Genomic DNA, 26195 nt, shown 5'->3' on the forward strand with positions numbered 1-26195 from the left:
CTACGGTCTTGGCGTGCATCCGTGCATCGCTGCGGTCCGGTCCCAGGTCGACGGGCATGTGCACCTTCCGCCGACCACTGGCGACAACATTGATGTACTGTGGAGACCTCACGCCCCACGTGTTGAGCAATTCGGCGGTACGTCCACCCGGCCTCCCGCATGCCCACTATACGCCCTCGCTCAAAGTCCGTCAACTGCACATACGGTTCACGTCCACGGTGTCGCGGCATGCTACCAGTGTTAAAGACTGCGTTGGAGCTCCGTATATCACGGCAAACTGGCTGACACTGACAGTGGCGGTGCACAAATGCTGCGCAGCTAGTGCCATTCAACGGCCAACACCGCGGTTCCTGATGTGTCCGCTGTGCCGTGCGTGTGATCATTGCTTGTACAGCCCTCTCGCAGTGTCTGGAGCAAGTATGGTGGGTCTGACACACCGGTGTCCCTGTGTTCTTTTTTCCATTTCCAGGAGTGTATATAATAAGTTTAAATAAATAATATTCTACATAATCAAGAAACCATTACCAATAAGTACCTTGATTAATAGAAAAGTCACTACTTCCAAAGGTAAAAGTTGCATTTTTATTTATAATATTTAGCTACTCATTATGTACCACTGTTTCACTTTTATCAACAATACCAATTATTTATTTACAGAAAAAATCACATTGCTTCAGTCTTCTGATTCACCAATATTCTGACTTCCCTGAAGCCTCAAATCCAATAGAGAAAAATTAAAGGAAGTCAGAAGAAATTAAAAGAAACTTACAGTTACATGTCATTTCAAGTGTTCCATCCCAGAGTAATAGTCAGCAATGAAATCAGTGATGAAGAAAGAGCAAGCAAGAAAACATAATTGTTTCTCTGGAATGATACAGTGTTTTATCCATTATATGAACAGGTATTTTCATTATTAGATTAGGTTACTTGCTGTTCATTTTCATGTTAGGTATTGCACACATACCTCTTGTTCATATACATAAGATTTCCAAGTGGATAGCACATGTATCACCCAGCTTTTCATCTATGTTATGTTACAAATAGAGTTATATCGTGTGAATATTTAAGGAAGAAAATGAGGTTTTCTGATTAAAAATGTTTGCTGGACTGGGACTCAAATTGGGACCCTTGTCTTAAATGGCCAATGCTCTTACTGCATTACCAACCCCTAAGTTACCTACCTGGCTAAAAGCTTCATTTTGCTATCTTACATTTACAGCAATAATTGCTGTCTAATAATTAGTCTGCCCATAAAGTACATCATCATCAGGTCTATAACTAATAATTAAACACTAATAAAACAGCTTTCTGTGTCACTCACTCATTTATTATACCACAATCCACTTTAACAGGCAATGCCATAACTATCAGGTTATATAGTTATAGCTCCAGTGCTAGTGAGGACAGACCTATTTTCACAGCAGCAGACTAAGTGGACAAGAGGTTATGTTACTTTTTTTTAGTTGAAGAAAATTTTGAAATAAATTTTGAATACTGCTATGTATTGAGTGTGTACTTCACACTGCACATGTGGTTTTACTGTTGAGCACTGCCAGGAATGTAACTGCATAACATTCAACATGTTGATGATGGTATAAACAGCTGAAATGCTTAGTGGTATAATAAATGACTGATACAGAAAACTCTTTTAATTTCATCATGAACTGTTTACAAAAATTAAAAAATTATCCTGGTGAAAGTCAAACTGCTGTGAAAACTAACATAAGCCATACCATCCTCCAATGTCCTACAAAATATTGGATGGCTTTTAACACCATCACCTTTATTGGTAAATGCACACACTTCTATACTGTAGTTGCAAAATTGGCCAAGATTAGTTAACTCCATTTTATTGTCTCTGGTTACTTGCTCCATGGGATGTGAGAAATCTGGAAATGATATTACAACAAAGTGTTACACATTATTCGAATATTTTATAGTTGAGATTAATAAATCCAAATTAGGAAAAATAATTACAATTATTATGTTTTATGGGAACCTATTTTAGACAAATAATTGGTGATTTCTTATACTTTTACTTCTGAAGATTTTAAAAATTTTAAAGTGATAGCTGACAACCCCTCACATGAAAACTTACCTTCCTAGTCGCTATCCCCTGTGTGTCATTCACATAGGTATCATGAGGACAAGATTAGACTGATCACAGCAGATACAGAGATATTTAGACAATCATTCTTCCCATGCTCAACACATGAATGGAATGGGGAAGAGTCCTAATCCCTGGTACAGTGGGACATACCCTCTGTTGTACACTTCACAATGGTTTGCAGCTTGTACAAACATATTCCAGGTTAAGGGCAAAGGATTGCTGATCCTTAGCCAAAGATACTTCTATGTTTGGTACATTGTGATGTATTGAGTGTCTGCCACAAATCTCTCAGTGGAGTGAAATACGTTTTCATATTAATTGAAGATTATTCAAGATATCCAGTAACATATTTACTCAAATATACTCATATAGTGGGAATTAGTGAAGTTCGGTGGCAGGAGGAACAAGACTTTTCATCAGGTGAATACAGGGTTATAATTACAAAATCAAATAGGGGTAATGCAGGAGTAGGTTTAATAATGAATAAAAAAATAAGAGTGAGGGTAAGTTACTACAAACAGCACAGTGAATGCATTATTCTGCCCAAGATAGACATGAAGTCCACACCTACTACAGTAGTAGAAGTTTTTATACCAACTAGCTCTTTAGAAGATGAAGAAATTGATGAAATGTATGATGAGATAAAAGAAATTATTCATGTAGCAAAGGAAGACAAAAATTTAATAGTCATGGGTGACTGGAATTGAAGAGTAGGAAAGGGGAGAGAAGGAAACGTAGTAGGTGACTATGGATTGGGGGTAAGAAATGAGAGAGGAAGCCATCTGTTAGAATTTTGCACAGAACATAACTTAATCATAGCTAACACTTGGTTCAAGAATCATAGAAGAAGGTTGTATACATGGAAGAATCATGGAGATACCAAAAGGTATCAGATAGATTATATAATGGTAAGACAGAGATTTAGGAACCAGATTTTAAATTGTAAGACATTTCCAGGGGCAGATGTGGACTCTCACCACCATTGGTTATGAACTGCAGATTAAAATTGAATAAACTACAAAAAGGTGGGAATTTAAGGAGATGGGACCTGGATAAACTGACTAAACCAGAGGTTGTACAGAGTTTCAGGGAGAGCATAAGGGAACAATTGACAGCAGTGGGGGAAAGAAGTACAGTAGAAGAAGAATGGGTAGCTCTGAGGGATGAAGTAGTGAAGGCAGCAAAAAATCAAGTAGGTAAAAAGATGAGGGCTAGTAGAAATCCTTGGGTAACAGAAGAAATATTGAATTTAATTGATGAAAGGAGAAAATATAAAAATGCAGTAAATGATACTGCGTGAAGAGTTTGACAGAGCACTGAAAGACCTGAGCCAAAACAAGGCCCCGGGAGTAGACAACATCCCATTAGAACTACTGAAGGCCTTGGGAGAGCCAGTCCTGACAAAACTCTACCATCTGGTGAGCAAGATGTATGAGACAGGCGAAGTACCCTCAGACTTCAAGAAGAATATAATAATTCCAATCCCAAAGAAAGCAGGTCTTGACAGATTTGAAAATTACCAAACTATCAGTTTAATAAGTCACAGCTGCAAAATACTAACGCGAATTCTTTGCAGATGAATGGAAAAGCTGGTAGAAGCCGAAACTGTGGAAGATCAGTTTGGATTCCGTAGAAATATTGGAACCTGTGGGGCAACACTGACCTTACGACTTATCTTAGAAGAAAGATTAAGGAAAGACAAACCTATGTTTCTAGCATTTGTAGACTTAGAGAAAGCTTTTGACAATGTTGACTGGAATATTCTCTGTCAAATTCTAAGAGTGGCAGGGGTAAAATACATGGAGCAAAAGGCTATTTACAATTTGTACAGGAACCAGATGGCAGTTATAAGTGTTCAGGGCATGAAAGGGAAGCAGTGGTTTGGAAGGGAGTGAGACAGGGTTGTAGCCTCTCCCCAATGTTATTCAATCTGTATATTGAGAAAGCAGTAAAGGAAACAGAAGAAAAATTCTGAGTAGGTATTAAAATCCATGGAGAAGAAATAAAATCTTTGAGGTTCGCCGATGACATTGTAATTCTGTCAGAGACAGCAAAGGGCTTGGAAGAGCAGTTGAATGGGTCTTGAAGGAGGATATAAGATGAACATCAACAAAAGCAAAATGAGGATAGTGGAATGAAGTTGAATTAAGTCAGGTGATGCTGAGGGAATTAGATTAGGAAATGAGACACTTAAAGTAGTAAATAGGTTTTGCTATTTGGCGAGCAAAATAACTAATGATGGTTGAAGTAGAGAAGATATAAAATGTACACTGGCAATGGCAAAGAAAGCGTTTCTGAAGAATAGAAATTTGTTAACATTGAGTATAGATTTAAGTATCAGGAAGTCATTTCTGACTTTATTTGTATGGAGTGTAGCCTTGAATGGAAGTGAAACACGGACGATAAATAGTTTGGACAGGAAGAGAATAGAAGATCCCGAAATGTGGTGCTACAGAAGGATGCTGAAGATTAGATGGCTAAATCACATAACTAATGAGGAGGTATTGAATAGAATTGGGGAGAAGAGGAGTTTGTGGCACAACTTGATGAGAAGAAGGGCCGGTTGTTAGAAAATGTTCAGAGGCATCAAGGGATCGCCAATTTAGTATTGGAGGGCAGCGTGGAGGGTAAAAACTGTAGAGGGAGACCAAGAGATGAATACTCTAAGCAGACTCAGAAGGATGTAGGTTGCAGTATGTACTGGGAGATGATGAAAGTTTCACAGGATAGGGTAGCATGGACAGCTGCATCATACCAGTCTTCGAACTGAAGACCACAACAACAACAACATTTACTCAGAGTCAAAAGTGAAGTGTTTGAGTCATTCAAAGAATACAAAGTATATGCAGAAAATTTTCACCAGAAAAGAATAAGAATGCTATGTTCATACAATGTACAATGGAAGTGAATATATGAATGAATTACAAGAATATCTGCAAAATGAAACAATTCAGAGGCAGCTGACCATCTCTGGCACACGACAACAAAATGGTGATGCAGAACGCTACGAGCAAATCTTTCCAAATACTGTGTGATGCCATTTTTTTGAGAGTGGAATGTCACAAAAGTTCTGAGGCAAAGCAATAGCAATGAGAAATTACTAGCAAAACAGATACCTTACAACAGCAAATGTTGAAGAAAATCCCTACAAACAATGGCATAGAAGAGGACCATAAATTAACCATCTGAAATTATTTGGATGTCATGCATGGGCAAAAATGAAAAATTCATCATGGCAAATTTGAATCAAAAGAACAACCTCTTGTAATGGTTAGATATTAAGAAATCATGAAAGCCTACAAACTGTGGAAAAACACAGAAATAGGAAATATAACAATTACCAGAGAATTTGTATTTGATGCAAATATCTTTCCCACAAAATTGGACAAACATGTTACAAAAGTTGTTGATCTGAAGACCATAACCACTGTAGATGATGAAGGACCATTACATAATGTACATGTTATGTAAACAGGATAAGAATCTGACATCAAACAAAGTGGAGATTTAGAAACGTGTGTTGGCTCCAGACTCACTGATGTAAGAAAGGTGACTGAATGGGAGGATGAGAATGCTGACGATGATTACTTCACAAGATGTAATAATAAATGTGAACTATGAGAACCTACAATAAACAAAAATTACAAAACACATTATAGGTGACAAGTCAAACCAATGAAGTGGCTGACACATTGCAAGTCAAATGGAAAGAAGAAGGTGTGTGAAGTTGAAAATGTGACTACAAAAGCTCAAAAGGTCCACGAAGTATACAGGAAGCCATGCCAGCTGATTACAAAAACAAATGCAAGAATAATTGTCAGAAGAACTGGAAAACTTAATTCAAAACTCAACCTGGAAATTTGTACCTTGTACTAACAACACAAAGACAATATGAATAAAAGCTGTTTTCAAGTGGAAATAGGAAAATGTAGGAACTGCCAGACATACAGCATGAGTAGTGGGCTTAGGTAATGAACAAAGACCAGGAACTGATTATGACAAATGTTACAATCGAGTTGAAAAAAAATGAAAGGTATGTGACTACTTACAGGGATAGCAGTGCAACAAGATTGGGAAATTCATCATTTAGATGTGATTATGGCATATTTTACAACTGACATAAAAGATGAAACCCATGTGGAATTACCCATAGGTTTCACAGATGCCTCTGACAAACTATGAAGAAAATTCATTGTCATATCAGAACACAAGGAACTGAACAATCGCGAATGGATCTGTAGGCTTGGAAAGCACATCTGTGGATTGCATCAGTCCAGTAGCACTTGAGAAGTACCTGTGCAAACATGAGATGCTGTGGTCAGTATGTTACCTGCGTGTTTACTATGACCTAAGGCATGACACTCATTGTAACTGCATATGAGAATGACATAATATTGTATGGCAAGAAAAGTGATATAAGTAAAAGCATTGAATTTGATGTAAGAGACCTTGAAGTAGCATGACTTACAGTCAGTTCGAGTTATGAGAGAAGGTGGAACACTGATTTTAGAGCAAGCAGCGTATGCAAAAGTAATCTTAAAATAAATCCAAATGGAAAACTGCAATGTGTGAAAATACCTCTCATCATGAAAGTGAAGCTACAAAATGTGACAGATGAAGACAAGCTTAAGCAACAGGTTTTATCAAAATACAAACCTTCATCTGAAAGTCTTCTATGCTTGGCAATACATGAAAGACCAGACTTAGCATACTTATTTAAGCCAGTTCAGGAGCAATCCAAGTGAGGAGTGCTGGCATGCTGTCACACACCTACATTATTGCTTACCACAAGACTGGTAAGAAAATCAAAATGTATACCAATGCAGACTGGAGACCTGATCCAAATGACCATAAATCCTTTAGTGGATATGTGACAGATTTTGGAAGTGGAGATATAAGATACAATACCAGAAAATAATAAATTGTTACACTGTTGAAGCAGAGTTTGTTGCACTAGGTGAATCTGTAAGAAAAACAAAGTGAATGAACAATTTTCTGAAAGAAATAGATCAAGATAGTTTTCTGTCCCATCTTATGAAGATTTTCATTGATAATCAAAGTGCAAAGAAACTTGCTAAAATTGTGGGTGTTCAGAAAGAATCAAGCATATCAGTTTAGACTTTCTTCATGGAAGAGGAGGTGGAAGCCAACAACATAGGTTTAGAATATATTGCGAGTGATAAGAATGTATTGACTGTCTGGCAAAGCCAATCGACAACCTGAGATGGAAAACTCATTGGAAGTTAATGGGGGGCAAGGACTAGGAAGGTTATCAGTGATATGAACTCAGAAGTACCCATGGTTCTCTTTTTGTGATGATTTATTGTAAAATGTGTTCTGCGTATATGTTAAAATAAATGTGTTCTTTCACTTGTGGTGTGCTGTGCATTTGGGTGCGAACCTTGCCATTTTTCTAAAGACAATTCACAAAGGAATTTCAATGTTTCAGGGAAAAACAACTTCCACAGATTTTGTGCAAAATAATTATTACAACTAACTCAGCCATCACACATTTCATGCTTCACAAAATTTTGAATGTATCTAAGGATGACATCAGATATTGAGACTATGCCCTGTAATGATTATGTCACTGTAATTAATAAAAACAAAAAGCAGCTCTCCTTTTATCTTCCAGAATTAATGTAATAGAATGGACACTTCTGCAAGGATCATTATATGAGAAATTTAAATGAAAGATAGGTGAGACATTCTGAGAACATACTTGACCAATTTATGAATGTCATGGCAGCAGTACTCCATTAGAAACACATGCTTCCGTAACAGTAATAAATTATAGGGAAGCCTTAAGTACATTAAAAATATCCCTGCAAAAATAGAACCTGCCCAATAAAATTCTCTAAGAAAAACAGCAGTATCACTGTTTGTGGAGATTTCAGCAGTGGCTTTCTATCATAAAACAAACAATCACAAAGTACTTGAATCATTAATGTATGATTTAAACTTACTTCCACCAGTGATACTTTCAGCAAGTGCAGATGAGTTCAATCAAACAGTCTTTGACAGTTTCTTTCTAGGCTTCACATAAGGTAGCTAGGCAAACAATGTAAACAATAATAGTCTCCTAGCCTTACAAAAATATGCAAATGATGACTTCAGAACTTTCTGAATGGAAGTTACTAACTGGCCACAAGTAAGTTAGGTAGACCACACACATGCACACATTTTGAGATAGTCCAAAAAGGGACAACAGGGAGAAGTTCACCACAAAAGTGTGCAGAATGAAGTATTTATTATTTTCTTGATACTTTCTTTCAAATACTTTGAAACCAAAATTATCATAAGAGAGATCAAGAATGAAAAGAGTGGCTTAGGATATGGGATACTGTATACTTATCAACTTGGACTATTTCTCCAATTATGTGGCCCACCAGAACAACACCAATGAAACTCCCTTAGAATTAAGAATTTATTGCATACTACAACCCAGGAAATGACAAACAAATCCCATATTTGACAACATCTTTGTCAATGTACAATATAAAATAATTATATAGATCACAGTTTTACTAATTAAGACAATGTTCTGTCTTCATCAGTTTTTATTTTCATAGGGTAATGCAAGTTGTATGGTTTATTAAAATAAAATGAAAGCAAGATAGAACATTAAATCAGTTAGTGCAACAACAACTGCCATACCTTCTACATCAAAATGTCCATCCATCACAGATTTAACCTTCTCTCAACATGCCTTGAAATTAACAACATCCTCCCAAAACCATTCCTACCTCTTCCAAAGTAGTAGCCTGCTGCACACTCAACCTATAAAGTACTTCAGTTGATTCAAGTTTGACTCCTACTTTGAATCCTTTGCACACAGGTCTATCCATATGAAATACCTATCAGATGCATGTACGCAATATGTCCTCCTTCCACATATTTCATCACATTAGATGCAGGGCTACAGGGCAAAGATGCCAAATCAATTATCGGTATCAACTGTTAAAGTCCACAGACTACCATAGCCAATTTCAGTATTAAAAATAATAAGCACAATAATAATGATAATATTATATCTATATATAATCATTTTGCATATTAGGCCATCTCATTACGAAATACCAAAACCAATAAAATACCAACATTTTGAGTATCTTTGCAGTGCTCCTGAAGAGAAGAGGAAGGCTGTGACATTATGAAACACTAACAACAATTAAAATACTAACATTTCATCCTGAAGAGGGCCACTGCAAAATACATCAGCACTTCAAACAATGGAAAATCCAAGATGGAATACTAACACTATAAGAAAAAGCATAAATTGCTACTCATATAGTGGAGATCACCATTTGCACTATTTGGTGAGTAACAAATATTCTTTTCATAATACTGACATCAGTATTTTACTTGTTTTTAGTGTTTAGTGTGGCCTAATACCAAAAATTATTTCTGTCAAATGTGAATTCATTTTCAATTATTTTATGACATTTATGTGGGCCTGAAGATCAACCAGCTATCTATTCATAAGTTGGCCACTAAAAGGTTGCCAAATGCTAATTTGATCACTCAGTAATTAAGTATGCACTTGACCACAAGATATCTTACATCAATTGCTGTTTGACAACATGTTGCATCTGGTTCAAATGGGTCAAGAAAATTTTCAAACAAAATAACATTCAAGAATCATAAACAAAATAAATGAATCTCACGAGGACAAGATATACAACAGAAATATTCCAAGGCAGAGAAGACAAGATCATTATAGACAGAAGAAAGAAAGTTACATGAAAGGGGAATATTTGAAGAACTTGTAACAACAAAAAATGAAAATGAATTGAAATTGGGACATGATCAAAGATGGTCAATATGAAGTAAGAATAAATTTGTAAGAGTAAATAATGTATTGATTAATGCATTCGAAATTTGTGAATGCATTATTGCTATGCAACTCTTGTTTCATAAAAAGCTGTTGACTTTGTACTATTATTTAAGTGGACTAGGCAGAGACTAATCAGAAGAAGTTAGGTCAGGACTGTTTGAAATGATGATCCAATAGTGTAAGTCTCAGTTCTGGGACCTATTCTTTATTTTTGTCATCTTCCGATGCATTACACTATTATTAGGACATTGAAGCATAGGACACCTGGTTAACAAACATGTAATCATGTCTTGCCATGACAATGTTCCACTGAGCCTTCCACCAGTGATGAAATTATCACATTTAGCAAGGATGCACTACCTGAGAGCCTTATTGAATGAAACATTTACTTACCACTTGGCTGGAAACATGGACAAACATAGAAAGAAACTAATGCAATCATTAGCTCTAGAAAACTCACTCCTTCTTCTGATAAAACAGAGAGAGAAAAAGAGAGATGTGACAAAGGTGCATCCCATTATCTCATTCTAGAAGGAATGAAGACAAATTTCTAAAACTAAACTGTGAATCTGTCAAAAACTTGTGCTACAAGAAATAAGCAACCACTTTATAATACACTGCCTTTCTCAAATTTTTTGAGAATACTGGTAACAAAAATATTCAGTTATCAATGATGCAAGAGGGACTCTGCTCTCATCGCCCAGACTGCCAGCATATCCTAACCTCTGTTACAGTTGCCTGCTTCCCCCATTTGCTCATTTACATTTGTTGTGACTTGGAACACAATGAAAAACAGAGATACAAAAACTTCACAGTTTATTAAAACACAGAGTGACAGCATACAGAATAGGTATAGCCTAGAGATGGTTACAGACTTGTTGATGCATAGTGTAAGTGGGGTTTAAGTGCACATAGGGAAAGAGTACATGTCAAGTTTTCAGTCATCTATAGCAGAAGTTCACCCTTCCCCCACTAGGCAGCACATACCTCATCATCTCAATTCTATTCTGAATCCTCAACACAGTCAACACAGCTGGAGAAATTCTGATAAGTCACTGTTGTTCATTTTTGATGCAAAATTTGTATAGTTTTCGTTCAGTGTTAGGTGCACCTAAATCTACATAAAATCAGATAAACTCCATACTGGAAATGGCAGCTGTATATTTCCAGTATCTGCCTTGATCTCCATGATTTTAGTTGTTTGTGTTATTCACAGATTGCCAGAGAAAAAAATAACAGAATGGGAAAAAATATGCAGGTGCAATGGGTAAAAGTTCACAGGGCATACTCGTACCCCATTAAGCAACCGTTTATGAACATTTACCACAGGACTTGTGTAGTCCCTTCTAGTGTATTCATGCATTTTTATTGGTGTTTATTTACCTTTGATGCCTCATTATCCATCTTAGAAAACCTAAATTAATTTTCCTTTTCTGTAATTGTTCTTTCAATGGGTCTGGAACAGACTTCAAAAATAAGTAAGTCTTCCACAGCAGAATTTTTTTTTTCTGTAATCTGTCTGAGGACATCAAGTCAACAGCCATTAACAGGACTACTTTATCATCAAGCTCTTGGCCTCACTGAAGATGGTAGCTGTATACAGAAAGCATCCAATTGCCTTAAGAAATCATCTTAAAAACAGCAAAGGTAGTGAGCACCTTGGCCAGTTCACTAAAACTTTTTCGTGGGAAGAAAGCCAAACAATAGTTCAGTACTGCATTTGCCTCAAAGTATTTTTAGCCTTACTCTCAGATCATTATGACACTTTTTGAATTCACCAAAAAATAAAGAGTTTATAATTATTTTCACATATTTAATTGTAATCCTTTTTATTTTTATCAGCTGGGGTAGGATTACATACTGTGTACTCTTGTCCCTGGCCTGCATACTCTTACCCCACAGCATGTAGTAAGTGCGCAAAAGAAATTTTTAAGGAAACTACTATTAGTTCTCAAATAGTAGTGACAGTGAAACTTTTACACAATGTTTCTAATATGTGAAACTGCATAATATTGTTATGAGCTTTTTTTTTTAGATATGTAGTAAAACTAAAACTGCATACTTTTACCCCAACCTACTCTACAGAATAGTGATGAGTACAGACCTGTTGACATATACATACTGCTGGCCAGACCTGGTATGTAGCAATACAAAGAGCATTTGCCTGCCAGGGACTGTAGGTTATCGGCAGCAGGCTACTTGAGACTGGTATATGACGTGCGACAACTCCAAAGAATTCAGCAGACACCTGGCTTATGGAATCAAAGATCATTCTTTATGGAAATTAAAAGGACAATGATCTTAGTTGGTGGTCGTAAAACATACTTCACATTGTATTTCCACAAAATACAACTGAACCTGTTTGAAATGTTCATTATGCAAGGCAAAAAGGCCATAGAATTTGGCACCACTTCAGTATCGTAATCACTCACCCAGTGCATAGTTTGGTTGGTAGCACAATGTATGTCTGATCTGTCTTTCACTACAACCATCTGACAAAAGATGACTTTGATGTGGGATCACTCAGCTGACAAACTCTCAGTGTCTGAAATAATGTGATCCCCGTCAATTAAGGTAAGAAGTACTCTTTCACACTGAGCTAGATGGTGATTCTTACAACAGCCAAGCAAATTCACAATGCAGAACATTGTCTTGACACCAATCATCCCATGGAATAGCTTTTGATGTTGGTCATCTTTGGTTTGTGGTGGCACTAGCGTTTACAGTGGTGTGTGTGTGTGTGTGTGTGTGTGTGTGTGTGTGTGTGTGTGTGTGTGTAATCTTTCCAAGGTTCTCAGAAAACTGAGGTTTTAATTTCCCTTGCACAGCATTTGCTTAGAAAACGACAGTGTGAGCTCCTATCAAAACATCGGTGGTTTCTCATGATGTAACCTAGTTATTCGAACATTGTATATGCCATGAGAAACTTAGTTCTCATATAAATTTTCATTCTTCCAGAAACCTTCATCTACTTTTTGGAATAAAAGAACTGAGGGTTTGAAGCCCATTTAGAGTTTTTTTTAGATCTGATAACTTGCTTCCACCTGTCATAAAAGACCTTATTTTTTTCTTTTTTTTCTCAGTATGAGTTTGCACCACTATTTTCTGTGTACTTTTTTGTACTCAGGTCTTGAATAAGGAAGAACTACATTATGTAATCAAAAGTATCCAGACACCCCCCAAAACATATATTTTTCATATTAGGTGCATTGTGCTGTCACCTACTGCCATGTACTCCATATCAGCTACCTCAGTAGTCATTAGACATCATGAGAGAGCTGAATAGGGCACTCTGTGGAACTCATGGACTTTGAACGTGGTCAGGTGATTGGGTGTCACGTGTGTCATAAGTCTGTACGTGACATTTCGACACCCTGAACATCCCTAGGTCCACTGTTTTTGTTGTGATAGTGAAGTGGAAATGTGAAGGGACATATGCAGCATGAAAGCTTACAGGCCAGCCTCATCTGTTGACTGACAGAGACCGCTGACAGTTGAAGAAGGTCGAAATGTGTAATAGGTTGACATCTATCCAGACCATTACACAGGAATTCCAAACTGCATCAGGATCCACTGCAAGTATTATGAAAGTTAGGTGGGAAGTGAGAAGACTTGGATTTTATGGACGATCGGCTACTCATAAGCCACACATCACGCCAGTAAATGCCAAATGACCCCTCACTTGGTGTTAGGAGTGTAAACACTGGACAATTCAAAATATTGTGTGGAGTGATGAATCATGGTACATAATGTGGCGATCCAATAACAGGGTGTGGATATGATGAATGCCCGGTGAACGTTATCTGTCAGTGTGTGTAGTGACAACAGCAAAATTTGGAGGTGATGGTGCTATGTTTTGGTTGTGTTTTTCGTGGAGAGGGCTTACACCTCTTGTTGTTTTGCATGCTGTTATCACAGAACAACCCTACATTGATGTTTTAAGCACCTTATTGCTTCCCACTGTTGAAGAGCAATTCGGGGATGGTGATTGCATCTATCAACATGATCGAGCACCTGTTCATAATAAACAGCCTGTGGCAGAGTGGTTACAGGACAATAACATCCCTGTAATCGATTGGTCTGCACAGAGTCCTGACCTGAATCCTATAGAGCACCCTTGGGATGTTTTGGAACGCCAACTTCTTGCCAGGCCTCACTGACCAGCATTGATACCTCTCCTTGGTGCAGCAGTCTGTGAAGAATGGGCTGCCATTCCCCAAGAAACCTTCCAGCACCTTATTTAATGTAAGCCTGTGAGAGCAGAAGCTGTCATCAAGGCTAAGGGTGGGCCAACACCATATTGAATACCAGCAAGTCACAGACTTGGAAGTCATTTTCAGCCAGGTGCCTGGATACTTTTGATCACATTGTGTACGTAGAGTTTCTCAGAAAAACTGTGTTATCCTTGATCTACTAGAAATACAAAGAAATTAAATTAGTTACAAAGAGAAAAGAAAAGAAACAGTGCTTAATATTTTCTGATCAGATATTTCATTAGAAAGTATGAGCTATAGTTACAGTTAATTTTGTAATAAGCTGAGTGTGCGAGTGGAGAATGACAATTTCTTCATCAATATAAATTGAAAAATGAAAAAAATAGAGAAAAAGACAATTCTTAGAATAGTACTTGTACACTAATGAGCAGAATGAAATCCAAGGATCTTGCTGTTTAGAAGCAGTGTATTATGTGTTGTTTAATTGCTGTGAGATAATGTTAGAATTAGCATACATTTTACTAAGAAGGTAAAAATTATAGAAACAATAGCTCTAGTTTATAAAATTAAGTTTTTTTTTTTTTTTTTTTACCATCCCAGTCTGCCAGTGAGCGGTAGAGTACTTTGTAACCCTTCAGTATTCCGTTAATAGCAGATTCTGGAGGACTTGACCACAGTACTAAAATTCTCTGTGGAGACAATGCTGTGCACCTAACATCAGTAGGTGGTGCTCCTGGCACTGAAACAGAAGCCCACATAAAATTTAGATCTTTTTGAATTATAAAATGGTATGCAAAACATAGTCTCATGCAATTAAAAGTGTGGAATCAGTATCAGTCAAAATATTAGTTTTGTCTCATTGTTGTGTTTAACACTATGATTTGGATCAACACCCAATAGGACTTTATTTGAATTGACACTGACCATCGAGGGCTATGCACCTACTCATATATCAGTGATCTGTAGGCGCAGCAAGGTTATATTCATATGTTTACATCATACTAAAATTCCATTGGTTGCAATCACACTTTAGAACCAGAAAAACATGTTATTTCTATAAACTTGCAAAACATTCATTACTGATGGAAAGAATACATCACCTACACTGTACAATGCATTTTTTTCAACAGGGCAAAAATAGGGACATCTCTACAAATGGCATTAAAGTTATTGGCATTTTAATGCATCCAACACATAAATAATCCGGCATGTGAAAGAATCAGTATAAAATCACCAAATGATGCAGTTGAATCCACTGACTTCAATGAAAGGAAATACTCTGCCCAAATAGGATACACCTTGCATAGTGATGAATCTATCACTGCAGAACATTGGCAAGGCACAGATTCAAACCATTCAGTAACACCACAGAATATGCTAACAGAGGGCATTATACAATCTTTTTAATCTTGACAGGAGGCACGGTCAAGATATCAAAACACAGATGGGTACCTTGAATGTGAGAACACTGCTAAAAGATGGGAGGACTAGGAAACCTTAAAAGGGAGATGGGAAGGGATAGTATAAACCTTGCACTCATGGGTGGATATTTCACTAGAAGAATTCAAGGCTTTTTTTGGTATAATACTGAACATGGCCTTTAATTTAAAAGCAGAATTTGTTGACTATTTTACAGAAGACTGACCAGAACAAACTCCATTTTTTAAGGATGTCTTTTTTTGTCTGTCTTTTCCTTCCAAATATTTTAGATGCTGCCTTTACTTCCACCTGTCGTATCTCAATGGTGTCAATGAATGAGAGCAAGGAAGATGATGTTAGTGAGTGTATTGCCAGTAAACACAAAGAACTTTATTTACCAAAAAGAAATGTGGCTATAGATGAGAGCACAGAAGGATTCAAAGGAAGAAATCAATCCAAATGCTACAATCCAAAGAAGCCTACAAAGTGGGGTTTATGAGCTTTCCATCTGCATGATTCTGAAAATGATTATGTTTCTTTCATATTCCATATAATGGAAGGACAACTATAAAAAGTCTAATTCATCCTCATATGCCTTTAGCAACCCAAATAGTGTTTCACTTGGCATCCGATTGCTTGTTTGTGCAGGTGGTTCAGGTTTCACATCTATACTGACATGTTCTGAACAAGCCCTCAACTTGCTCATGGACAGCACAAAACGAAATTTCATTTAACAGGTACAGTTATACTTCTTGGAAGGATTTTCTATGCAGTTTGAAGAAGATGAAACTTGCTGAATATGATTTATGTGCCTATCAATGTGAGAGAGAAAATTACGTCTTTCATTGCACGACAAGAGCTAAGTGACTATGTTGAGTGTATTCTTTTGTCTTCAAACCCATCTTGTTGCAGGAAAAAAGAGCCTGTGTGATTCCTGAACCTACTGTTATATAGGAAAGTAACAGAAAAAATTATTTTTGTGACTGATTGAAGTTGCTGTAGTAAACAGTTATATTCTTTACTCAACAGATAAAAACAAATGTGGGGAACAACTGCAGACTCATCTTTTCTACAGAAGAGATGTAATCAGGCAGCTAGTTGACCAGGTGAGAAATACAAATTCTAAGAAAAGAAGAAGACTATCATTGTCTGAGAGCAAGGAAAGAGTAAATGGGAAGATGCATCTTATAATCCAAAAGCAGACAGACAGTTAAACCAGTAAATAAGAAAAGAGATGTAGCCTCACCAGATAACCATTGCCTAATATCACTTATACCCATAACATCAAAAATAATAGAATAGTGCATGCTTAAACAGATGAGACAACATGAAATTTAAAATTTTCCCAGTGAATTAAATATTCAAAAAGATTTTGGGCTTGCAGCACGTCGTTAGCTTCCATCCACGATATTTTGACTGGACAACTGTCAGCCATCCTCAGGTGAGCCATCGAAGACTGAAGAAATATCGTGGATGGAACCTAACGATGACTGGATGCAAGCCTGAAATCTTTTTGAATATTTAGTTCTCCGGGAAAATTTTAAATTTCACATCAGACGTCTTTACAGGGAGGAGATGGCCTCACATGTAAGAAGTTTTGACAAACTACGTGGTAAGAGAGCTAAGCTTTTGTGTTCTTTGAACTTTTTATGGAGATGTTGGGATCATGGCATAATACCAAAATTTGCCAGAGTGACACCTTTTATTAAGACTGCCACTGCACAGAAGATAACGGAAAAGGCCGGTCACACTATTGTTAAAGAGAGGATTTGCCACGCAAGACGAATATTGGATGCCATTTCAGAAGAATTGTTCCACCTGCTTCTGAAGATTGCAGCACATCGGTCTACTGTATCATGGGCCTGAGTTGATGGAGTGACTGCCGCCAAATTTGAGTGGGTACACAAGGATGCAAGTTCTCGGCAGATGTCAAAATTTGATCATCTGTTGCCACAACAGTCATCGCCACAGGGGATTACTGCACAACGTTCCATTGTTAACTGCACGGAGAAGAATTTGGATTACGCGACACTGTCAGTATTAAGTAAGGGTTTGAATTTTGCACCTACACCTAGACCACCACCTTTGGTAAGTTTGGTAAATGATATTGAAGAAGCTGTACGACACCTTCCTATGGAAACTGCAGAATAAACTTGCAGGGAAACTTGCCATGCTCTTCTGAGAACTCCTCCTCAAGACAGTAACATAACCTCCACAAAAAGGGCTGCACTGCGAAATCTCCGAGAAGATCCGGACATTGTGGTACTGAAGGCTGATAAAGGCAATTTAACTGTACTGTTACCTCACAGTTCGTATGTGGATAAGATGTACAGTCTACTGAGTGATTCTGCCTACAGGACTTGTGCAATTGAAGACATCTACACTCCTGAATTCTTCCTCGTTGCCTCCAGAGATGATCAAGCGCTTAAGACCTCATGGCAGTGTACCTCCAAGACTGTATGGCCTTTTCTGAAGGTATATAAAGACGGACTACCCTTACGGCCAATAGTGAGCAATATTGGGGCCCCCACTTATGATTTAGCCAAACATCTTGCACCCTTGCTGAGGCCATTTGTGGGCAAAAGTCCACATCACATACAAAACTCGGCTGATTTTATCAAAAGACTGGGGGCTCTCTGTCTAAGTACTTTTGATCTTTTAGTTAGTTTTGACGTAAGTCTCAGGTGGGAATCAATGCTTTGTTTCACCATGCACTCTCCTCAACATATTTTATGTTCAGCCAAGAATATTTTGAACAGATTGATGGTGTCACCATGGGTAGCCCCTTGCCTCCCTTGGTGGCCAACCTTCTTATGGAGGACTTTGAGGAGAGAGCACTTGAATCAGCAGCCCTCAAACCAACTGTTTTTTGGAGGAACGTGGATGACACATTTGTAGTGTGGCCTCATGGAGAAGACAAATTAATGGAGTTTTCAGATCACCTCAACTTCATTCATGAGAACATTCGGTTTACCATGGAATTAGAGAAAAATGGTTGCTTCCCTTTTTTGGATGTGCTAGTTAGACAGAAGAGTGATGGCTCTCAGGGGCATTCACTTCATTGAAAGCCCACACATACTGATTTGTATTTAAATTTGTTCAGCTGCCATCACTCATCGCAAACAATGAGTGTACTTAAAACACTTGTACACAGAGCTCATGTAGTGTCAGATGCAGATAGTTTGCCTGAAGAGCTTGCCCACCTGAACAGGCTTTTTAAAGATAATGGATATTCTACCCGGCAAATTAGCAAGGCACTTGCAATTAAGCCAAAGAAACAGGGAGTGGAGAAAGAAGCGAGCATGCCTACTAAATCTTTAGCTTTTCTTCCCTTTGTTGGCAACATTTCCTTCAAAACTCCAAGAACCCTCCATGGTTCCGAAGTGAAAGTGATTTTCCGTCCACCATCGAAGATTTCTGACCTGCTGGGATCAGTGAAAGAAGATCTGGTATTGCGGAAGGTGGGAATTTATAAAATACCTTGTCAGTGTGGCATGTCTTATATAGGACAAACATTGCGAACAATAGAAGAATGTTGCACTGAATATCAATGCTGTACTCGCCTTTAGTGCAACCTAGCAAGTCTGCAATTGCTGAGCATTGCATTTCCACTGGGCACTCAATGGAGTATGACAAGACAACAATTTTGGCCACAGCGACATCCTTTTGGGACTCTGTAGTAAAAGAATCAGTGAAAGTTTACATGGCACACAATCTTATGAACCGTGACAATGGCTACCAGCTAGATAATGCGTGGAACCCATCATCTCCAGACGAAGACATCAGAGTACTCCGATGGCCATGGCAATTGACAATGCCGAAGACTGCTCAGTTCTGCAGTTCCACCAGCAAGCGTGCTGCTGGTGGACAGTGTGGTTCGTCTGTCAATATGATTTTGACGCATGCACGGAATAATCGCTGCATGCTATATATTGTGGAACGGAGGGCATCTTCATCAGTCTTCGATGGCTCACCTGAGGATGGCTGGCAGTTGTCCAGTCAGAATATCGTGGATGGAAGCTAACGATGACTGGCTGCAAGTCCGAAATCTTTTTGAATAGATGAGTCAATATTTTGAACATAATGATATACTCATTTCCTCACAGTATAGTTTCAGATCTAGCCTTTCTACACTCAAAGTAGTTGAGAGTATGGTAGCAAAAATATAAAATTGTTTTGAAAATGAAGATATTATCTGTGCAACTCTTTTGGACCTCAGAAAAGCTTTTGATATGGTCTCCCACAATATTCTCATAAAAAAGCTCTACCACCATGGAATGAGAACGAATGCTCTATGTCTAAGGAAATCATATTTGGACAATAGAAAACAGTTAGTTAAGGTAAATAACCAAATGTCAGAATGTCTCCTAGCTGTAAAGGGTGAACCTCAAGGATCTGTTCTTGGCCTTTTCCTTTTCATTACTAATATAAATCATTTACCTTCAGTTGTATCATGTGATGCAATGCCATGTGCTGATGACACAACATTCATCACATGTGATACTAATCTTGAAAGTGTGCAACACAGCATGGTAGCAGCGATGGAGAGGTGCACTACTCGGTTTGAGGCATATATACTGGAGAAGGATTAAGGTAAAACTGAATTTACTGTTTTCAATCCGAATGCTCCCAGTCATGATAACAAAACAGTAAAATTATTGGGATTTCATATAGATCAAAAGCTCAGCTGGGATAACCACACAGGGAAGATATGTGGCAAATTGGCGTGTGCCATATAACTGCTGTACAAGCTGAGGAGCAGTGTCAGAAAGAACTTCTGTTATATCCATATTTTGAATTCTTCCATTCGCACCTGAGTTATGGAATACTATTATGGGGCAATTCTGTAGGATCAAAATTAGTGTTTAAATGGCAAAAGAAAGCCATAAGGTACATAGCAGAACTTAGCCCATATAAATCATGTTGAGATTATTTTAAGAAACTAAATATAATGACAGTCCTGGCCTGTATATTTACAACTGCCTTGTCTTTGTTTAAGAGATCCTGAGTAAATTTGACTTAAGGAGAACAGTTTATGACCATAACATAAGAAGTGGACATACAATTAATATGCCATATGCTAGGCTTGCAAAGACATGTAACATCTACAAATATCTTGGACCTGTCTACTTCAACAAATTACATGAAAATACCTACACAGTGCCAGTAAATAAATTTGAAACTAGTCTTTCAAGGTGGATCAAAAGTAAAGTAATTTACTCTGCTCAAGAGTTTCTTGAGTATGTGACTAATGACCCACTTTCCTTAAGAGAATAAATAATAAATTAACTGCAAACTATACATATCCCACACTGTGCAACTATTTTATTGCAGTTTCAGGTACTTCTTGTTAAATATGTGTTTGATTATTTATTTGTTATTCACTCAACTATGCAGTTCATTTATCTTGTAATTGATCTATTAGAAACGTCTTGTTGTTATTGAAATTTGCACAAATATGTATTGTATCCATCCTGGATTATTATATTGCAGTTAATAACATCTGTCATGACAAAGTTTATATTATTATTATTTTATTATTATTATTGTTATGCAAACACTGACAACACCAATTGCATGTAAATATGCTCAACGGTGGAATAAAACATTTCTAATTGTATTTGTATTTGTAAACAAAATCAACAGAGAAGTTCATGGTATGCAGAAAATGCAACGAGAAAGGAGGAACCAGAGAAAAAATTTTCTACTATGAAACCTGCAAAAGGAAGCCTGTACTTAACCTGAGAGAATGTTTTAACAAATGCCATAAGGAAAAAAATATAAATAGTGATAAGCAAACACAAACATTGTTTCAGAAACTAGTCTAAAAGAAAACATCTGTTATTATACGTTATCTGTCATGAGCTGATTGGATCCTGATTAAAAAGAATTACACCAGACATGTTTTGCTTTTATTTTCAAAGCATCTTCTGTGGTATTGGTGTTTCTTCACATAATCTGCTCATTCCCTTCTTACTATCAGTGGATAGTTGGTGTTGATTGGCTTCATTTCATATCTGCACTTAGCAGTTTTTGGCATTTTGCCTTATTTCTTGGGCTGCACTATTTACAATTGGCTTTCTTAACTGTACTGAGAAGAGTGAGACAGCAGAGGCAGTTATTAAATGTAATAATACAAAGGAAAAGAAAATATATAGGACATAGACTAAAAAAGGGGTGGCTCATAATAGCAGCTTCAGCGGAATTTGTGGAAGGGATGCAAATTGGTGAGGGGGGGGGGGGGGGGAAGAGATAATAGATCTCAGATGATATGCTCCACAAGAAAAATATAGTGGTGTTAAGAAGGAAGTGATGGACCACCAGAGATGTAGATGCATAGGACCTCTTAACGCAACAGGAAACTGATGATGTTGTCATGTTAGGCTGAAAAGCAGTGGACAACTGGAAATGTAGATATGAAGATCCTGGTAACACAGCAGAAATATGATGAAGTTGTTGTGTGTGGCTGATACAAAATCTGCAATTTGGTCTAATGTTAACAGTTTCAGTATTTGGAACACAACACATGAATGAAATTATTGTTTTTCCCATAGATTCCAGTGGTGTTATCATGCATGTTCCTCAGCTGATGATAAAATAACTAAAAAACTGAGTGGTAGATGCACATCAAGCTGATAAGAACAACACTGATTAAATAATTCTTGAAGAAAGTCACTGTCATTTTACCTATGTTTTATTTAATAAACTGTGACTTGTTGTAATGCTTCTTCATGTGCAAATCATTGGGGAAGATACAACCACAGACTCAGACTGGCTAATCACAAGGGTTATGCTTTATGTTGTATTGTTTAGAATGAAATGTCTTATAGATACTTTTTGTTAATAATGTACAAGAGTAAATGTTTAGGGAGCTGAAAGAAAAGCAGAGAAAATAAATGATATATTTAAAAAAAAGTAGTGCCTATGGCTTAATTAATGACCTGAGTAGCTTAATCAACAATTTCACTTCTCTATACATTTCTCAACTCTGAATTCCCTTTCCCAAAGGACAAATGTATTTAATAACATTGAGATACATGGCAAGTTCTTGATTCTGTTATTAAAACCTCTAAGTATGGCCACTTAATGTATGAAAATAACATCCAGTATTTTATTACCATCTTCCTCTGTTGTGGCAGTGACTTCTTTACTGCGTGGGCCAGCACCAGCTCTGTTGTATGCTTGAATTAAGATGCTGTACTCTGTAAATTTCTGCAATTCATTCAATGTATTTTGCAGTTCCATTCCAGGAATTACTTCAAAAGTTTTGTAGTGGAACGGATCTGATGAGTTACTGATCTTATACCCAACGTAATATCCCAATATATCTCCATTCTGTAGGTTTTTGTCAGGTGGCTGTATTTAAAAAAATAAAGAGAAGCCATCATTCAGTTTTGCTTGAAATTTTTACATCACTACGTTTCCATTCAAATATAGGTAGAACCTAAAATCATGTACAGTATTATGTTTGTGAACAAAAAATCCATGCAGTGTTACATCCAGAGAACAGAATGTAAACCAAAACTACTGATATAATGAGATTATCATCTACAATTGCATGTTTTTAAGAAATTATAACAGTACAGACTGCCCCAAGTTTCATATGAAATGTCTGATACCAACTTTTTTTTTATAGGCATCCAGATAGTTATCGGACAATTCAGTGCTTCCTAAGGCCTTGTATGTGTGTCTTTATATATATTACTCTCTCCAATTTGCAAAAACACTTGATAATCATTGTGGAGGCATATATAATATTGTATGTACATATACTAAATTAAATATCTTATCAAGAAATTTATGTCATAAATATTCAGCAACAGTTAACAAGAGGCTGTGAAATGTTGGCACAAATAACTAACACCTCTAATTACTATAATTGCAGATGAGTAATGAGTAGACACAGAAAACCTCATTATATTGAGAAACAGCTTAAAAGTTATTACCAAGTGATGTGTGTTCATTTGTTATATGTTTTTATGTGCTCTGTTATTACATTTCTAATTAACCCTCCAATTGTTTACATTACACAACTTTCCGATTTCCAGAATTTTAGGCCTTATTTGTTCATTTTATGTACGTAATTGGATAAAGCACAATTTCTGTACTATCATTGAATGTTAGTAATCAAATCCAAACTGTAATTAATTACATAACTAAAACAATAAAAAGAGACATTGTTGTAATTAAAATTCAGATTGATTTTCTTATGGAAAACTAAAGATATTACTATGAAGGATTATGTCATTTGATATTGTATTTTATACCTTATTTGGCTGTAACATTTGTTTCATAAATTTTAGTTGTAACACTGAAATTGTACAAAATTAATAATGGTTTATTTTGAAATTTATTGTTAAAATTCTATATAAAGCAATGCAGAATGCTGTGGGGGAGTCAGTCAGTCAGTTTGGAAGTTAGTTTTGGAAGTCAAAGACATCAATGAAGTAAGTTTGTGTTTTGTTTAAATTATGAGTGTGCAGTTTGGTTGTAAATTAATGTAAATACGTTTTGTGAAGCTTGAAAATTTCATATTTATTCATCAGTGGACCAGGCAGAAGAAATTTAAGTTAAGTGTAATGATCCAAGGAGAACGTTACAAACTGACTGTTGAACAGCTGAAGACAGGGCTGCTATGACATTTTTCTAACCTCTATTGTATACCTAGCAAATGTTACACATTTCTTCCCACAACTGCCCTGTATTTGTAAGATGAAGGGCTGATTAGTAATGATAATGGAAAAATTAAATAATCAATTAAAATCATAAACTACACAATTTTTTGGTTTATTTAAATTGGTACAAATAATTTATCAAGCTGTGAACATATTGATGGATAGAAGAACATTATGAAAAACAATGTTTAGTAAAATCCTATAATTGAAAAATATTTGTACACATATCAGACTATACAATAATCTCACAGGATGATGATGTCCCACACTTCTAGGAGCATAGGGGACAATGTGGGAGACCCATCTACTGTACTAGTCAAGGCCCTAGTGGAGGCGGTTTGGTATTACCTTCCCCCGAACATAATGGGGATGTATGATGGTGAAGAAAATGACGATGACACAACACCCAGTCAACTCGAGGCAGGAGAAATCCCCGACCCTGCCGGGAATCGAACCTGGGACCCCATGCGCGGGAAGCGAGAACTCTTATGCAAGACCACAAGGAGACCACAGCAGGAAGTAACATATCCAAACATTAGCCACCCAAGCGAAAAAAAAGGTCAAATGACAGAACTGGACCTCATAATACGCAACAGTGTCATAATGAAATAAAATAAAATCCTACAACAGCTTCAAAACTATACAAGTGTTTTTGGTCATTTTTATTAACATAAATTTCTGTCATCTACATGTGATCACACATCCTTAGTACCTTATGCTGCATAGTACACAGTTTTATGAAGAATTGGGTTTTCTCTTAATGTGCCAGTTAAGTAAAATGTAAAATACATATGATGTTGTTGGTTGAGATATCCTCTAGAACTGCAGTATCCTAAAGAGGTTCTTTATTCACAACCATTGGGTACATTTCTTTTTTAAAGTGCAAATGTTGTGTTCTAAGTGTATTCAGTTATCAATTCACTGTTTCACAGGTCATGTAAAAAAGGAGAACCTTCACAGACATGAAAAAAGCCGAGGTATACATTAACAACAACAACAAAACACAAGCAAATTGTAGTAATTTAATTTGTACATTCAATTAAAAACAAATTAATGCTATACTGCTCAATGCTATTCATGCTTATGTAAGTGACTGTAATAAATATGTGCAGAGTGGAGTACCATGAGTTTATGGATGACTATGCTTATGACAGAGAAAGGAAGAGATGAAACCCAATGTTGGTACATAGTCTACTCTAGCACAAAGGTGACAGTCAAGTTTTAACATCACCATCCAATGGACAGACCATCATCAATTTTTCCATGTGGTCACTATCAGTTAGACAGTACATACACATTTGAAATTTAATGCACAACATTGGCAAAAGGTCTGGTGATCAGGAACTTTATGCTACCATCTCTCCTCCCCTTAGCGGCTGAATACTGTCAGTTAAAATTTCTTCCATCACCTGGATACCTCAGAGATGAGTGCCATTACACAAATGTACTTTGGTGGATGTGACTGTACAGATTATGTTATGGAGAAAAATATTAATATTTGTGTGTAAAGGAATATGGAATCCATCTTTGACACATAGTGAATAAAGGTGGTGTGGAAATAGAGGAAATTATATCTTTGGCTATTGTCTCCTCCTTTAAACATACTGACTTGTAGGTCAGTCCACGTATTTCATACTTACTGGTTTACAAGTTAGTTTGTGTACTTCCAACTATGTTACAGTTGACAAAGGTATCTTTTACTATGTTTCTGCACCACTTTCAAGTTATTCTCCCATAGTCTAGAGCACATGGTTTGTGTGATTGCCAATTTAATTTAAATTGCAATATATTCTGTTGTTTTACCACACATACATCTAGTTTTCTGTTGATAAACTGGTACAAATACCATTCAAAAATGTTACCATAACATTAATGACAATATTATGAAAAGGATAGTTGCAACTCACAATGTAGCAGAGATGCTGACTCACAGACAGGTC

At 36.8% G+C, this 26195-nt stretch overlaps 1 protein-coding gene across 1 annotated transcript in view; it reads right to left on the reverse strand.

Moving 5' to 3' along the window:
• Positions 1-26195, reverse strand: part of LOC126335624 (Down syndrome cell adhesion molecule-like protein Dscam2) — a 178530-nt gene that overhangs the window by 37341 nt on the left and 114994 nt on the right. The window contains exons 7-9 of the mRNA XM_049999079.1: positions 22699-22936; positions 14754-14900; positions 1734-1889 (exon numbers count right to left, since the gene is read on the reverse strand). Coding sequence (XP_049855036.1) covers positions 1734-1889; positions 14754-14900; positions 22699-22936 — 541 coding nt within the window. The remainder of the gene's footprint in view (positions 1-1733; positions 1890-14753; positions 14901-22698; positions 22937-26195) is intronic.

Source organism: Schistocerca gregaria, chromosome 2 (genome assembly GCF_023897955.1).
Source record: "Schistocerca gregaria isolate iqSchGreg1 chromosome 2, iqSchGreg1.2, whole genome shotgun sequence".
Taxonomy (NCBI): Eukaryota; Metazoa; Arthropoda; class Insecta; order Orthoptera; family Acrididae; genus Schistocerca; species Schistocerca gregaria.